The 16272-nt window shown below is 41.9% G+C and overlaps 1 protein-coding gene across 1 annotated transcript in view; it reads right to left on the bottom strand.

Annotated features, from left to right (window-relative positions):
- The window catches only part of LOC121559224 (cadherin-1), a 41166-nt gene that overhangs the window by 18374 nt on the left and 6520 nt on the right, over positions 1-16272 (bottom strand). The window contains exons 3-9 of the mRNA XM_045216849.1: positions 15843-15957; positions 12256-12503; positions 11887-12027; positions 11627-11782; positions 11392-11536; positions 11141-11313; positions 10903-11031 (exon numbers count right to left, since the gene is read on the bottom strand). Coding sequence (XP_045072784.1) covers positions 10903-11031; positions 11141-11313; positions 11392-11536; positions 11627-11782; positions 11887-12027; positions 12256-12503; positions 15843-15957 — 1107 coding nt within the window. The remainder of the gene's footprint in view (positions 1-10902; positions 11032-11140; positions 11314-11391; positions 11537-11626; positions 11783-11886; positions 12028-12255; positions 12504-15842; positions 15958-16272) is intronic.

The following is a 16272-nucleotide window of genomic DNA, read 5'->3' as shown; positions in this document are numbered from 1 at the left end:
GCTTATGACTTCTTTACACAAGAACTTGGCAACCGACTGAGCGTCTTTTCGCTTGGTTGGACAGGCCTCCGGCCATCGTGAAAATCTATCCACAACCACCAGCATGTATCTTTTCCCTTCAACTGGTTTTATCATATCAACAAAGTCGATAACCAACTCACGCATAGGACCTCTCGGTGTTGGAATGTGACCAGGAAGAACAGTCACACCCCTGCGAACATTATTTTTCAGACAGATTGTGCACCTGCCTATGACATAGTAAACCTGTTCAAGCAAATATGGTGCCCAAAAACCATACTCCTTTGTGATCTTTCTCCTAACCTCCCCCCTTGCAACATGAGCTAACCCATGTGCTTCCTGAATCATCAGACCTAATAGGTCTAGAGGCGCTACTATCAACCCCTCATGGTTTCTCCAAAGACCCGTAGCATCTTTGACGGCACCTCGGTCTAGCCATAACTGTTTGTCAATCGTAGAAGCAGCTTCTGCATCAAAATCACATCCTTAAGCGTAATTTTGTCTTCCAAGTCCACTCCATGAGTGACCAAAAAAACCTTGCCCAATTTGTCCGCTCCTGTGACGGCTTTTGCAGCTTCATCAGCAGCTTTGTTCCCTTGTGTGACTTTTGACACATCTGTTTTATGAGCTGCACACTTAGCTATCGCTATCTCTTTAGGCTTCATCATAGCATACAACAGTCATTATTTATGCGTGATGTTGTATCGGAGAACCATCCGTTTTCTTAAACCCTCGACCTTTCCACACTGCTCCAAACAAATGACATACATTATGTGCATATGCAGAATCAGTATATATCGTCACTCGCTTTCCTTCTGCTAACAAACATGCTTCTGTTAGCCCCACAAGTTCAGCAAGTTGTGCGGACGCAGGCTGTGGTATTACTTCAGCCTTTTCAACAACAAATCCAGTTCCTTGGGCTTTAACTACTGCATAGCCAGCACACAATTTATCTCCCACACGATAACAAGACCCATCAATCCAATACTCCAGATCTGCCTCACGTAATGGAAGGGCTTGCAAATCTGATCTAAGCCTTGAGTATTTCTCTGCTTCTTGAACACAATCATGTGGCTCACCATCCTCTGAAGTTGGCAAATTCTCGGCTGGATTCACCGTATCACACCTCACAAGGGTGACATCTTCCTGCTCTAAGAGCCTGTGATAGTCTCTGAGCCTAGGCATAGTCAATATATATTTTCCATAGTTCAGAAGATTTCTGAGACTATGATGGGTAAGAATTGTTACTGGGTAACCCATCGTAACAGATTATGCTTTGTCATACATTAAATATACTCCCACCATTGCTCTGTAGCACAGTGGTAGCCCTAGTTCTACTTCTGAATAGGCAGTAGAATAGTAGGAAATAGGTTGAGGATTCGTCCCTGTACCTGTCGGCTGACAAAGAACTGCACATGCATATTTACCTCCAGTAGAAGTAGACACATATAGCAATAAATTCTTAGAGTAGTCTGGTAGTGTGAGTGCTGGTGCCTCTTGTAACCTCTGTTTGATCGTTTCAAATGCTACAAGGCCTTCCTGTGTCCAGGAAAGATTGCTATGGAGTTGACCATTCCCAGTATCTTTAACCATAGCTCTCAAAGGTCCCGTCAAACTAGCATAGCCCTCAACCCAGGCTGAAGAATAACCAGCAATACCAAGAAATGTCATCATCTCTCTGACAAGTTCTAGGCTTCGGAGCCTTACGAATAGCTTCCAATTGACTGTCAGAAATGCTTCTGTGTTCATGCATTATTTTCTGACCCAAATAAACAACCTTCTCCTGGCAATATTGCAACTTTTTCTGTGAAACCTTATGCCCCTTTTCTGCCAATATCTGTAGCAATTTAATTGAGTCTTTATGACATGTTTCCTCATTCTGTGAACAGATAATTATATCATCCACGTACTGAATGACAGTGCTTTGCAATACCTGATCTATCCCTACCAAATCGTCCTTCAGTACTTTATTGAAAATGTGAGGACTATGCTTGAACCCCTGTGGCAATCGCCTGTACTCATAGAACTGTCCATTATATGTGAACCCAAATAAACCCTGACTTTCTACACTAAGTGGAACACTAACAAATGCACCACATAAGTCTAACACCGTGAAATGTGTCGCATCAGGAGGAATTTGGGCTAACAAGGTATGCGGGTCTGGCACTTCTGCTGGAAAATCAGTTACTACTTAATTCACTGCTCTCAAATCATGAACCATACGATAAGTCTCATCGGGTTTCTTCACAGGCAACAAAGGCGTGTTACTCTGAGTATTTTTTATTGTCTTCAAAACACCTGCTTTCGAAAGTCCTTCAATTTGTGGTTCGATCCCTTGGATTGCTTCATCTTTCAATGGATACTGATTCTTCCAAGGAGGTCTGGCTCCTGGTCGAAGTTCAACTTTCACCGGTTGGGCTGATTTCACAAGTCCAATATCGGTACTGTGTTGAGACCACAAACATTCTGGAACTTGTTGCAACATCTCCTCTTTCATAGGGTCTGAATCCATCTTCGCACTGCAAATAGATTAATGTGTCATCCGTACAGCTTGTGGCTGTCCTTGTCCTTGAGCCGAAATCATGATTTTGAGAAATCGCTGAACTTCACTCCTCCAAATCGCCAAATTCTCTTTCATCGGTACAAAAACAGCTTTCTCTGCTTCTGTCATCATTTCTCCTATATGCTTCTGCTCATAGTCTTCAGAAACCAACAAGGTGACATGTGGCACACTCTTCTCAATCTCAAATTCTTCATCCAAATAATCGTCTGTGTTTATATTCATAACTGCTCCTTGTGGTCCTAAAATTATGCAACATGAGCTGAGTTGAACTTTCTTTGGTTGATGACTCAACCATTCCTCTGAGTTCGATTGGGCAGCATTCTTGAAATACTTGAGCGTACAATGAAATGGATATTCCGGAAGCCTCGTGTCTGGCATGTTTGCCACAATACATTTCTCCCATATCTTAGCCGGCTTCATAAAATCTGCACTGAGATTTCCAATCCAAAATACTGAAGAAGAGTAAATCTCTGTCGTCATCAACAATTGGTAAACCGTTTCTTTTGGCACTTCTACCAGACAGCCGTCTGGCGTACATTTTATTGTACAATTCAATCTACACAATGCATCTCTTCAATAGGTGTATGTTCCGATACCAGTATGGGTATTGTAGTTTTCTGATTTTTATAGCAGAGCTCAATTGGTTCCGTATGAGGAATCAGCTGTTTCACTCCCTCAAACCCGATTGTCCGAATCAGTTGATTGGACATGGGGAGATGTGTAGCATCTTCAGGCTGAACACAGGTGAAAGCAGCTCCGCTATCTGCCATCACTTCCAATGGTCGGTTGTTTACTTTCACCTCAATTGTTGGATCTTTTTCCGGTCCTGATGCTACCAGCTGACACCCCCCTTTCGGATCTTCTTTGCACCTCTAGAATCCTGGCTCCGGGCCCCTATAAGGGTTCACCGGTCCTCCAAATGATCTTGACTGGCCCCTGTATCTTCCTCTGAAATTTCCTCTGGTGTTTCCTCCTGGCCCATTACACTCATGGGCAAAGTGACCAACCTGTCCACAATTATAACACACTTCTGAAGATTGCTGGAAGTATGGATTAAATCTTCCTCCTCTTCCTCTTCCTAAGCCTTCTCGTCCTCTTCCTCTCCAATTCTGTGTCTGTCCGGAAACTGGCTGTGGATATGAAACAACTGGTTCCACTAGTGGTGGAACACTGATTCTGCATAACCAAAGCCTGTTTCAACTCCGTCTTAATATTCTCCACCAGTTGTATTTGATTTCGTTTTCTGAGAGTTTCTTGGTCCTGTTCTTTCTGGTTGTGTTCCTTTTTCCTGTATAGATCCACTTGATGGGCTATATGATCTGTATAGATACCTTTTGCCATGCTTCCAAGTCCAACCACCTCTGCCAGTTTGCTCCTTACTGGTGAGGGCAGCCCCATCTTGACAAAATTGACTGCTCCATTTGACTCACATCTGGATAATTTCCGGTAATATTTCTCCACACTTGATGAACTCTTGACACAAAGGCTCTCGGATTTTCTTGTTGTCCTAGTGGGTCAATCAGAATGTTGTCAGGATGCACATTTGTTGGAAACGTATCTTTCAGTGCTCTCCACAGCCGATTTCTACTTGCAGCTAACAACTCAGGATCATTCACCGCAGTCTCCACATATCGATTAAGTCCAGCTCTCTGAAAAATTTCTTCCATACGTGGAATCCCAAGGAGATTAGCCAAAAGTATCTTAATGTCTCCTATGGCAGACTGTGTTCCCACCGTAATTTCTTCCAACTTTGAAATCCAGGGATGTGCTCCATCTTGAAGAGTAGGCAGCTTCTCAAGTATATCTGACATATCGGTATTCTGCAAAGGCTTATACTCCAGGTTCTGTCCTCGGATTATCACTGGCATCATCTTCTTACTTGTGCTCCCTTTTCTTGGGCGCAATGTATACTTCCTCTCCAATTTTTGGGATTCTTTTTTCAGCAGTTTTTCCTTTTGTATCTTCAGCTTCTCGAGTTGTTCTTCCAATTCTCTTACTTCTTCTAAATTATTCGACTTATTCAAGCATGATATGCATCGATCCATATCTCTTTCTATTTCTTCTGTGCTAGTCATTGCAGGATAAAATCCTCTTGAACATGAAGCACCTTTAATCTCCAAATCTTCATCGCTGTCTCCATCTTCACTTTCATCAGAGATCGGATCTCTTGTATCCTTCTTCTTCCAACTTCCATCACCCCTTCTTTCCGCTCTGGCCAACCTCCATCTGATCACAGGGTCCTATCCACCCATGATCTCTTCTGAATCACTCTGATTATCATCATCATCATCTTCAAATTCCATCCTCCTGAACCTCACTCTACCCTTAGTTTCCAGACGTGTCGTTTTCTTCTTACTTTTGGAGTTTGGATTCATCTTTATGGTAGTTTCTGCTTGTCCTCTCTCTATTATTCATTCATCTTCATCTCTGATGCAATAATCACCCTCCTGAATGATCACTGGAAGCTGAGGATAGACGTCCTTAAACTCTACTTCTTCCTCGTAAGGTGGGGGTCTTTTTGCTGAATCCGTATGTGAGAAAGGTGTATTGACTTCTGCCATTAGTTTTTCTGTTACCTTTGCCTCTTTTGTCATTTTCTCTATACCTCTGTCTCTTTTATCTTTTGTATATTTTATCAGTTTTTGTCCCTCATTTTCAAACAACTTAAGAACACCCAGCTCTCTTTGTCTCTTTTCTTTACGTTGTTCCCCTTTTTTCCCCTTCTTTTGATCTGCCTTATACGTGGACACAAGCACTTGCATTATTTTAATTACGTCTGGGTTAAGAGTCCCTTCCACTGGCCATGGTTGTTCAATGTCAGGCCAACGTTTATGCCATTTTCCAGATAACCTTGCAATACCATTAACTTTTTTTTTTCTACCAAATTATTGATTAGTGGCAATCTTACCACATCTGATAAAGAAAAGTAAAGGAAACTAGTCAACTTCAGAGCAATCAAAAGAGAAAGACTTGTAATCCAGCAACACTACAGCGCCCACAAACCAATTGCTTAATAAGCACCCAATCACCTTAATTTTACAGAATAATCTCAGTGCTGGATTTCCAACACAACTCTAATCAAAACAACCCATGCAGAAAGAAAACTCCAATGTGTAATTCTCAATTACATCAATTGACCAAGTCCCCTGCTAAATGGTCACAACATGAAATATTTTAGGCATACACAAACAGATAAATGCCCTTCATCGAGAAATGTGTCTATAATATCCTGTAAGGGAAAGTAAGTTTGTGGATAGAACAGTACTGGCCTTAATTGGACTGGATCCGGAGAAGCACACGCTGTTGCGTGACGCACTGGTCAGCACCTCCTCTCTCTCTGTCTCCTACTTCTCGTCTCTCACACCACAGGAGAACAAAAGAAACAGACAACAATTTAGTATTTTATGTACTCACTGGGTTATTTCAACCATACAATACAGATATTAAACTATTGGAGTAATCACCATATATGTTTTCTTATCCTTTTAGACATATCTATGTTCACATTCGCGCTAAGAAATAAGCAAGCAGCTTAACTCAGGAATATTTTAATTAGCGCAATAACATTTTATTTTATTTATTTTTTATTTATTTTTTATTCCGTCAACATAGCTCTCATTTATAAATTCAATGGATCTCAATCAAATAGTTTCATAGTCAAGCAACAGCCGCTTAACAAACAGAATACTTTATTTGTGTGTACTCAAGTCTCCCCCTCCTTCTCTTTGCAGCTGTAAGTCTGCGTGTCACAGCAGCTCAGTGCAGGCAGGGGAGTGGCATATTCGTTCTGTGTAACTGTAAACTCCTAGAATTCCACACATGCACAGTTCATTTATTAGTGTGACTTCAGAGTGAGATGAGTGCTCCTGCAAGTAATTTTTCTCTAAGTCAAACAGCAGACAGACCAGCTGTCCCTCCGTTTTTTTTCCAACAAACCACATTTACCACACAGACAGTAACACTGAACAAAACGCACAAACCAACACAAAACATAGAACACAAATCCTACTTCGAAGTTTCTTAACTTTACTATCTTCACTTATTCTACTCTAATCTGCAGATTTATACTTATTTTCTTATCCATTACAAATCCTCTCTATACAATTATAACGTCCTCCCGGGGGCTCATAGATTTTAACAAATTTGAAAACGTTCTCTCAAATGGAGACTCATAAGGTTTTAACCGTAATTAACAGATTTCCTTGCAAAAAACTAAAACCCCTGTTCTCAACCAAAACATATATGTATATATATCTAACATAAAATCTTATCATAGCATGAGTTGAGCATATAAATCTCTGCACAATCCACACAGCTGAAACACAGCAGAGACATCTTTCTTTGCCCACACACACACACTCTCATACACACATGAATGCATTCATTCATACAGTTTCTAAAGCATGCTTCCGCCGCTCCTTTTCCTTCATTCCTTTTCTTCCTACATTTTTGCTGCCTTGAGTTGCAGATATTCAATGAGAGGCTACTTCGGACGTATAACTCGTCAACTATATATCGAAAGGTAACATAACATTTAATTTGTATTCTACAATCTCCCAGTTCCTTGGAACGGACCCGAAAATTCACCTAGTGACTTTCCAGGATTTGCGGCCCATCTAATGATCGCCTCATTTGAGGGCTTCCGTAGATCAGCGGCGTCCTAATCCTGTTTTCCTTAGTTCCTTATTTTATTCCTTTATTTTATTCCTTTTTCCCTTTAATTTTATTCAAGCCAAATTTCCCTGGGCCCAGTGTTATCAATTCCTTTTTTTTTCCTTTGATCCTTTATTATATTCACACTCCCCCCCGTTTGCGTTGTTTCCAACGCAAACAAAATTTAGAAATTTAGAACGGAAACTCATCACACAGCAATCACAGCATGGCACACACAGGTTCTTCACGGTTCATTCCTTCAACGCACACACAGCCACACGAACTGACCAGCGCCCAAAGTTGTGAGAAAGCTCACCTTATTTGCCGGCCTCTGGAGCGGGAGTCAGCTCGGAGTCCATGATGGAACGTTGAAACAGACGCAACTCGCCCCAAAATCCTCGTCGCCAATTTCTGTGGTGTCCGAACAACGATGCTGCGATGATGTGTTGATAAGAAATCCGCTGACACTGTACTTTGATTATAAAGGTTTATTATATCAAAGATTTCAGCATCAATTTACAGACTCTGCAGAATCTGGAGAGCAACGAAACCAATCCCAAATATGATCACTCTCTCATTATTTTGTTAAAACATGGTATATACACTGCTCAAAAAAATTAAGGGAACACTAAAATAACACATCCTAGATCTGAATGAATGAAATAATCTTATTAAATACTTTTTTCTTTACATAGTTGAATGTGCTGACAACAAAATCACACAAAAATCATCAATGGAAATCAAATGTATCAACCCATGGAGGTCTGGATTTGGAGTCACCCTCAAAATGAAAGTGGAAAACCACACTACAGGCTGATCCAACTTTGATGTAATGTCCTTAAAACAAGTCAAAATGAGGCTCAGTAGTGTGTGTGGCCTCCACGTGCCTGTATGACCTCCCTACAACGCCTGGGCATGCTCCTGATGAGGTGGCGGATGGTCTCCTGAGGGATCTCCTCCCAGACCTGGACTAAAGCATCCGCCATCTCCTGGACAGTCTGTGGTGCAACGTGCCGTTGGTGGATGGAGCGAGACATGATGTCCCAGATGTGCTCAATTGGATTCAGGTCTGGGGAACGGGCGGGCCAGTCCATAGCATCAATGCCTTCCTCTTGCAGGAACTGCTGACACACTCCAGCCACATGAGGTCTAGCATTGTCTTGCATTAGGAGGAACCCAGGGCCAACCGCACCAGCATATGGTCTCACAAGGGGTCTGAGGATCTCATCTCGGTACCTAATGGCAGTCAGGCTACCTCTGGCGAGCACATGGAGGGCTGTGCGGCCCCCCAAAGAAATGCCACCCCACACCATGACTGACCCACCGCCAAACCGGTCATGCTGGAGGATGTTGCAGGCAGCAGAACGTTCTCCACGGCGTCTCCAGACTCTGTCACGTCTGTCACGTGCTCAGTGTGAACCTGCTTTCATCTGTGAAGAGCACAGGGCGCCAGTGGCGAATTTGCCAATCTTGGTGTTCTCTGGCAAATGCCAAACGTCCTGCACGGTGTTGGGCTGTAAGCACAACCCCCACCTGTGGACGTCGGGCCCTCATACCACCCTCATGGAGTCTGTTTCTGACCGTTTGAGCAGACACATGCACATTTGTGGCCTGCTGGAGGTCATTTTGCAGGGCTCTGGCAGTGCTCCTCCTTGCACAAAGGCGGAGGTAGCAGTCCTGCTGCTGGGTTGTTGCCCTCCTACGGCCTCCTCCACGTCTCCTGATGTACTGGCCTGTCTCCTGGTAGCGCCTCCATGCTCTGGACACTACGCTGACAGACACAGCAAACCTTCTTGCCACAGCTCGCATTGATGTGCCATCCTGGATGAGCTGCACTACCTGAGCCACTTGTGTGGGTTGTAGACTCCGTCTCATGCTACCACTAGAGTGAAAGCACCGCCAGCATTCAAAAGTGACCAAAACATCAGCCAGGAAGCATAGGAACTGAGAAGTGGTCTGTGGTCACCACCTGCAAAACCTGTCCTTTATTGGGGGTGTCTTTTCCACCTTTGCCTATCATTTCCACCTGTTGTCTATTCCATTTGCACAGCAGCATGTGAAATGTATTGTCAATCAGTGTTGCTTCCTAAGTGGACAGTTTGATTTCACAGAAGTGTGATTGACTTGGAGTTACATTGTGTTGTTTAAGTGTTCCCTTTATTTTTTTGAGCAGTGTATATCCTATGCTTTATGTAACATAAGGTGGCGTGATTTGAATAGACCAATCCCTGGCCTCCACATAGCCGAATGTCCTCTGTTTTAGGGGGCCCCCATAGTAACACTTTCCAGATGTTTAAGCAAAGTAGAGTAAAGTTCATCTAACCCCCAATATGATAGAAGTTCAGATACTACACAACAAATATTGTGGTTAAACTCAAATATACTCATTGACAATAAACCTTTGACAAAATGTTTTAAAAAAAAAGGTATAATCTTCGTAAATGATATCATCGGTAGGACTGGTGGAGTTGTCGCACATGCAGCTAACAAAAACATATGGAAATGTCTGCTCTACCCAAAATTACAACCAAATAATTGCAGCCTTACCGCAAAAATGGAAGAGGAAAGTGGAAGGGGGAGAAAGTAAGGAACTTGTCTGTCGGCCTTGCATTAAAGAACATATTTGGTTAAGGAAAACTGTGATAAATAAAAAAGTATATCAGTTTCATTTAAGGACCAAAGGATTGACAGCCGTTCCATATAGATAGCAAAATAGTTGGGAAGAGATTTTTGACGTACCGATCCCATGGCATAGTGTTTATGAACTGATACGCAAAACGACACCGGATTCAAAACTTAGAATCTTTCAATTTAAATTATTATATACAATTCTTGCTACCAATAGAATGTTATTTATATGGGGGATACAATCTTCCCAGCTCTGCAGATGTTGCTGCGAAGAGACAGAATCATTAGATCATTCGTTTTGGTACTGTCCATTTGTAGCTTGTTTTTGGACACAGGTCCAGGAATGGCTAAAGGATTGCAATATTTACCTGGAGCCAACCTTGCAGATAGCATTACTGGGTGATCTGAAAAGTCATAGCCAACAATCAATATAATAATACTTTTAGCAAAAATGTTTATTTTCAATTCACAATCTGTAGAAACAATGAGAATAGAAAGGTTCAGAACTTTTGTAAGACATCACAGTACAGTTGAAATATATATGGCAAATAGAAATCCTATATGGATGGTGTTAAGAGATAGATGGGAGGTGTTGAATGGAATTGAAGGATGGAACTAATAACTACTAACAACAAATAATAACAAGATAACTAATAATGTAAGCATACTGTGTCCATAATAAGTATATAGGTTGGGAGCTTTTGTGAAAGAGCACAGTTAGAAAGATATGGCATATAGAAGCAAACCGGATGGACATCATGAAAATGATCGGAGAGGTTGAGAGTAGAAGAAGTTCAGGAGAAAAAACAAACAAAATATAATTATTGTAAAATTGACTTTGTCCATAAAATGTAGATAGTAAGTATAAGCTGGAAGTAGAGGCCTAGGCATTGTTGTTCACTAGTTTACTCCAAGTAGGGAAAGGGTGGCGGGGTTGGAAAGTAATAAAGGGGAATATATATATATTTAAAAAAACATGGGGGATTGGAAGTGATGCAGACAATTACATTGATGGAAGTTACAATCTATCCCCAAAAAAAGAGAAAAAAAAAATACTGTGGCGCGTTGTCATTGCTGTCCGTTACTGTAATGATGGCTTTGCTAAAGCTGATAAGGCCATTTCCCTCCATATCGGCGGCTTGGATTTCCAAAGTATATTTGGGAATTTTCTGAAACAAATTAAGTAGTAAATTAAGTCAGGGTCACAAATGTAACGCAAGTAGAATGTACACAACGAATAAATGATCGACAAGACTATTGATTTGAAAAGAGACCAACCTTTCTGTCCAACCCAGGTGCATTAACCCAAATCCATCCGGTCACAGGGTTGATGCCAAACATGTTGGGGCTTGGTAGTAGAGGGTCCTGTTTGATAATGGTGTATCTGACATCAGAATTGGCAGAGCCCTCCTCATCAGCATCAGTGGCCGTTACCTGCATGACCTCGTCACCTGAACAGTGAAATAAATTAAAGCAAAGAATAATCACATCATTAAGTATTGTAAATACTGAGCGTGTGAACAACATACCTCGTTTTGATGCCTCAGGAACTGTTCCCGTAAATTGATCTTGGGTAAATACAGGTTTGTTGTCATTCATATCGATTACTTTCACAATGATCTCCATGGGCTCCTCAGCTTTACCTGAACCCACTGCAACAGCATGGGCTAGGAGCTAGAGAGAGAAGTAGCGAAAAACTGTAGTTTAAACTACATATCAGTTTAATTAAGTTAAGGGAAGAAAATTAGGATACACAAACCATACAATGTGTTGGTCTTGTTTCTCCCTGTCCAAAGGCTGGGTCACATAGAGAACCCCAGAGTTTTTGTCCACAGTGAAGAGTCCCACAGGAGGTTGGTCTGCCCCAGTGCCAGTGATGCTGTACTGGATCTTCACCACTCTATCATTGCTGGACCTGATCTGGTTCACAAAGATAATAATATTCATGTCAATGAAGAAATGTCCAACACTGACACTGATATTAGAGTAATGGAAAAATTATCCTTAACCTACAAGACACTTACCTGCACCATATCCTTGGGGAAGGGGCCTTGGTTGTTCTCTGGGAAGTTGATGGGAGGAATGACCCAGTCCCTCTTCGTTCTTTTCAGACCTCCTGAAGACTTGGGGAAGTTCAGAACTGGTAGAGACAGACTTGCTCCAGGCTGTGGAATTCAAACAAAAACCATGAAATATCAAGTCTACACACACACACTGAAAGAGCATTTTACAAAAACTGCCATCAAACGTCATCAATTGACCTGAAAAAATATATGTTTCAATGACAGAATGTTTCCAGCTATACAAGTCATTGAAACACTTCCAGGGAGATGTAGTTGCCCATCTATCCACTAGAGGACAGCATAGTCTTATTAATTTGACCAGTCGTATACCTGGGGCTGGGTGGTCATCTCATGGTGGTGGTGATTGTGGTGGTGGCCGTGTCTGGCCTCATGCAGCACTCTGACTGGAACCGTGATCTTCTTGCCCTTGGAGTGGGTAGAGACATCGAACTCCTCTTGTCCATTACGCAGAGTCACCCCCCTCTTCAGTTTCAGCGTCCCGTCGCCATTTACTTTGAATCGTGAATCCTCGGAGTGAAAGAGAAAGCTGGTGCGGCTGGTGCAGTCATCAAAAACCACTTCAAAAGGTCATAAAGAGAAAGGTGTTCAGAGGATTTCCCTTAAAAAATATTTTACAACCATAATACGTATGTGGGCCTAAGAAGTAACCATTGAAAGCACTTCAACAACAGGAGCAGATTTAAAGCACTGTCACATTAACCTCAAATTCATAACACAAGAGCCCTATTCCATCAGTGCTTCCTTGTGAGAAACTGATAAGAACCACCACTCACTCGGTAAACGTATAAATGGAATACTGGTCATAGTAACAAAGCAGCAAATGGCCTTCTAAAAAACCTAGGCCTAATCGCCTCATGATCGCAGTTCTGATCTGCTGCAAAGACATAAACCAGGGTTTATTATTTGCACAATGTAAAAACCCACAACATGTCTGACTTGCAAAGGAGTAAATTGACCCACATCCTCATCTAACTAACACTACATGTATAACTAGTACTGTGCAACTTAGAACAATATACAATGTACCAGGTGGAGATTAAGCTGTCATGGTATACAAGTAGTCTACCAGAATCATCATGTGTGGTCAGAGAGAGAAAGTGCAGAGTTGACTTGCCCAGCCCTGGGTTAAGACTCAAGGACAGGTGGGCAGCAACCTCTGGTTTCACATTACTACTCTAAACATCCTGAGGCATAGGCCTAGCTCTACAAAGAGGTCTGAATCACTCAGGTGTGAGTGTCTCATGAAGCCCCTATTATTTTACAAAATAAGTTGATTTAGTATTATTTAGATTTTTAAATGACCTACAATCCCCCCACTCTTTAGGAAAGATGGTGGTCGTCACCAAAGTCTTGAACAAATTAAAGAAAGCTGTAGGTTGTAAAGCTCAAGTTCAGAGCAACAATAAAGAATCAGGTCACCTGTCATTTGTTGTACAACTGGCTGTCTCGTCATTGTTGGTAAATCAGGCCTAACACTGTTGTGTCGTCTGCAAACTCGATGATTGAGTTGGTCAAAAAAAAGAGAGCCTCCATTAGCACCAATGCTGGACAGACAAAACACCACAATGCTATTGTAAATAAACTAAGACTGAGAAAACAGGGGAAGGCCAGTGCCATGCCATATTTGCCAAGTAATGTACAGGGTCATCTTGCCAGCCGCACCTCAACAAACAGTTACAAAGTCCTATCAAAGGCAGTTACTGGAGGTCCCAGAGACATGAGTCAATTATTTACTTAGAAACAAAGCAGCCTTGTGAAACTAGCCAGCCTTGTGTTTCATCATCTGTTGTGCAGTTAAACAACGGCTGACAACCTTGGACACACCAAATGGAACATCAATTGCTGTCAGCAAGTTCACTCACATTATAACTCTAAATTAATTTTGTGAATCACAGTGTAAGTTCATAGAGAAGCCAAAGACACAAGGCCTACAATCATAGCAAGACCTGCAAGTATCTAAAAACGATGTGTGCTCAGTGGTTTGCCTGTACAATGTACAGAGATGTGCACAGTTTGATTAGGAATCACAAAGGCTGTCTGGGGAGACGGAACAAATCTTGAAACACAAAATACTTCCAATTGAACCACTTTTCTGACAAATTGAATAACGGATTTTAAAAAATCTCTATGTGTACTGAAATATTCAAAGCAGAACACTGTCTGCTATGGATTAAACTAAAATGTAATCTGAAGTGATGACACTCATTTCAAAAATCTTAGGCTTTATGCAGCATTCAAAACAACTGGGGCTCGGAAGAATACGAGATCAAATCATGACGTCGGTGATCTTCAGGTTGAAAAGTTGGAGCTCTTGAAAGAGGCCTGAGTTCCCGAGTTGGAATTTTGAGTTGGATGAAGGTTCAAATAGATTTTTCCCCAGTCGGAGCTCGTTTATCAGAGGGAAAGAGAGGATGATATCTAGTATGAGGGAGAAGGGGATACAGGAAATTAGTTTAAAGAGTATATTGAGTAGAATGTCATTAGATATAGTCTAAAATATTTTGTTATCTTTTTTAAGAGCAACGGGGCTGGCAGGTAGGATTTAGTTTCTCCCCGTCTCTGGCCCACACTCCAGTCCACACCTCTACGCAGACGACACCATTTTGTATACATCTGGCCCTTCATTGGACACTGTGTTAACAAACCTCCAAACGAGCTTCAATGCCATACAACACTCCTTCAGTAGCCTCCAACTGCTCTTAAACACTAGTAAAACTAAATGCATGCTCTTCAACCGAACGCTGCTTGCACCCGCCCACCCGACTAGAATCACTACTCTCGACGGGTCTGACCTAGAGTATGTGGACAACTACAAATATCTAGGTGTCTGGTTAGACTGTAAACTCTCCTTCCAGACTCACATTAAGAATCTCCAATCCAAAGTTAAATCTAGAATCGGCTTCCCTATTTCGCAACAAAGCCTCCTTCACTCATGCTGCCAAACATGCCCTCGTAAAACTGACTATCCTACCGATCCTTGACTTCGGCGATGTCATTTACAAAATAGCCTCCAACACTCTACTCAGCAAATTGGATGTAGTCTATCACAGTGCCATCCGTTTTGTCTCCAAAGCCCCATATACTACCCACCACTGTGACCTGTACGCTCTTGTTGGCTGGTCCTCACTACATATTCGTCGCCAAACCCACTGGCTCCAGGCCATCTATAAATCACTGCTAGGCAAATCCCCGCCTTATCTTAGCTCATTGGTCACCATAGCAACACCCACCCGTAGTCTGCGCTCCAGCAGGTATTTCTCACTGGTCATCCCCAAAGCCAACACCTCCTTTGGCCGCCATTCCTTCCAGTTCTCTGCTGCCAATGACTGGAACAAATTGCAAAAATCTCTGAAACTGGAGACACTTATCTCCCTCACTAACTTTAAGCATCAGTTGTCAGAGCACCTTACCGATCACTGCACCTGTACACAGCCCATCTGAAATTAGCCCGCCCAACTACCTCATCCCTATATTGTTATTTATTTTGCTCATTTGTACCCCAGTATCTCTATTTGCACATCATCTCTTGCACATATATCATTCCAGTGTTAATACTAATTGTAATTATTTTGCACTATAGCCTATTTATTGCCTTACCTCCATAACTTGCTACATTTGCACACACTGTATATATATTTATTTCTGTTGTATTTTTGACTTTGTTTTGTTTTACCCCATATGTAACTCTGTGTTGTTGTTTTTATCGCACTGCTTTGCTTTATCTTGGCCAGGTCGCAGTTGTAAATGAGAACTTGTTCTCAACTGGTTTACCTGGTTAAATAAATGTGAAATAAATAAATAAAAAATAAATACAGTGGCGGTAATGCACCATAACGTTGGATGCCAACCGCCGATAAACCCCACTGAAGAAGAAACTACCACTAGTTAGTTCTTACCTTTTCCTAGTCTCCGGCCACTTTGTAAGTGATTTCTTTCCACTTTGAAAATGTACATTTCTGAATTGAAACCTGGTAGACACTTTGACTCCTCCGACGCCCCTGGCTTGAAAGCCTTACAAAAGGAAAAGAAACGTCAGTTTTATTATTTATAATCAACTACACAAGGTTACAAAATAAATATAACCCAGACTACCATAGAAATGCAATTATACTGTAACGACCCTGTATTGTGTTCTGTGTTCATGGATGTGTTATCGTTCTCATGGGTACTAGCAGGGGTTAAATATGCCGGGACAGATGGAAAGGTTGGGGGGTATGATGGGTAATCCCGCGGGATTTTGGGAATGATTAAATAGGGGTTACGGTCTCATATCTCTCTCTTCGGTTCGGGACCCTTGATTTGACATGTTCTATTTGTGTATGTTCG

Source organism: Coregonus clupeaformis, unplaced genomic scaffold (assembly GCF_020615455.1).
Source record: "Coregonus clupeaformis isolate EN_2021a unplaced genomic scaffold, ASM2061545v1 scaf0823, whole genome shotgun sequence".
In the NCBI taxonomy this organism is placed as follows: Eukaryota; Metazoa; Chordata; class Actinopteri; order Salmoniformes; family Salmonidae; genus Coregonus; species Coregonus clupeaformis.
The sequence above is the reverse complement of the archived record's forward strand: the minus strand, read 5'-3'. Positions and strand labels throughout refer to the sequence as shown.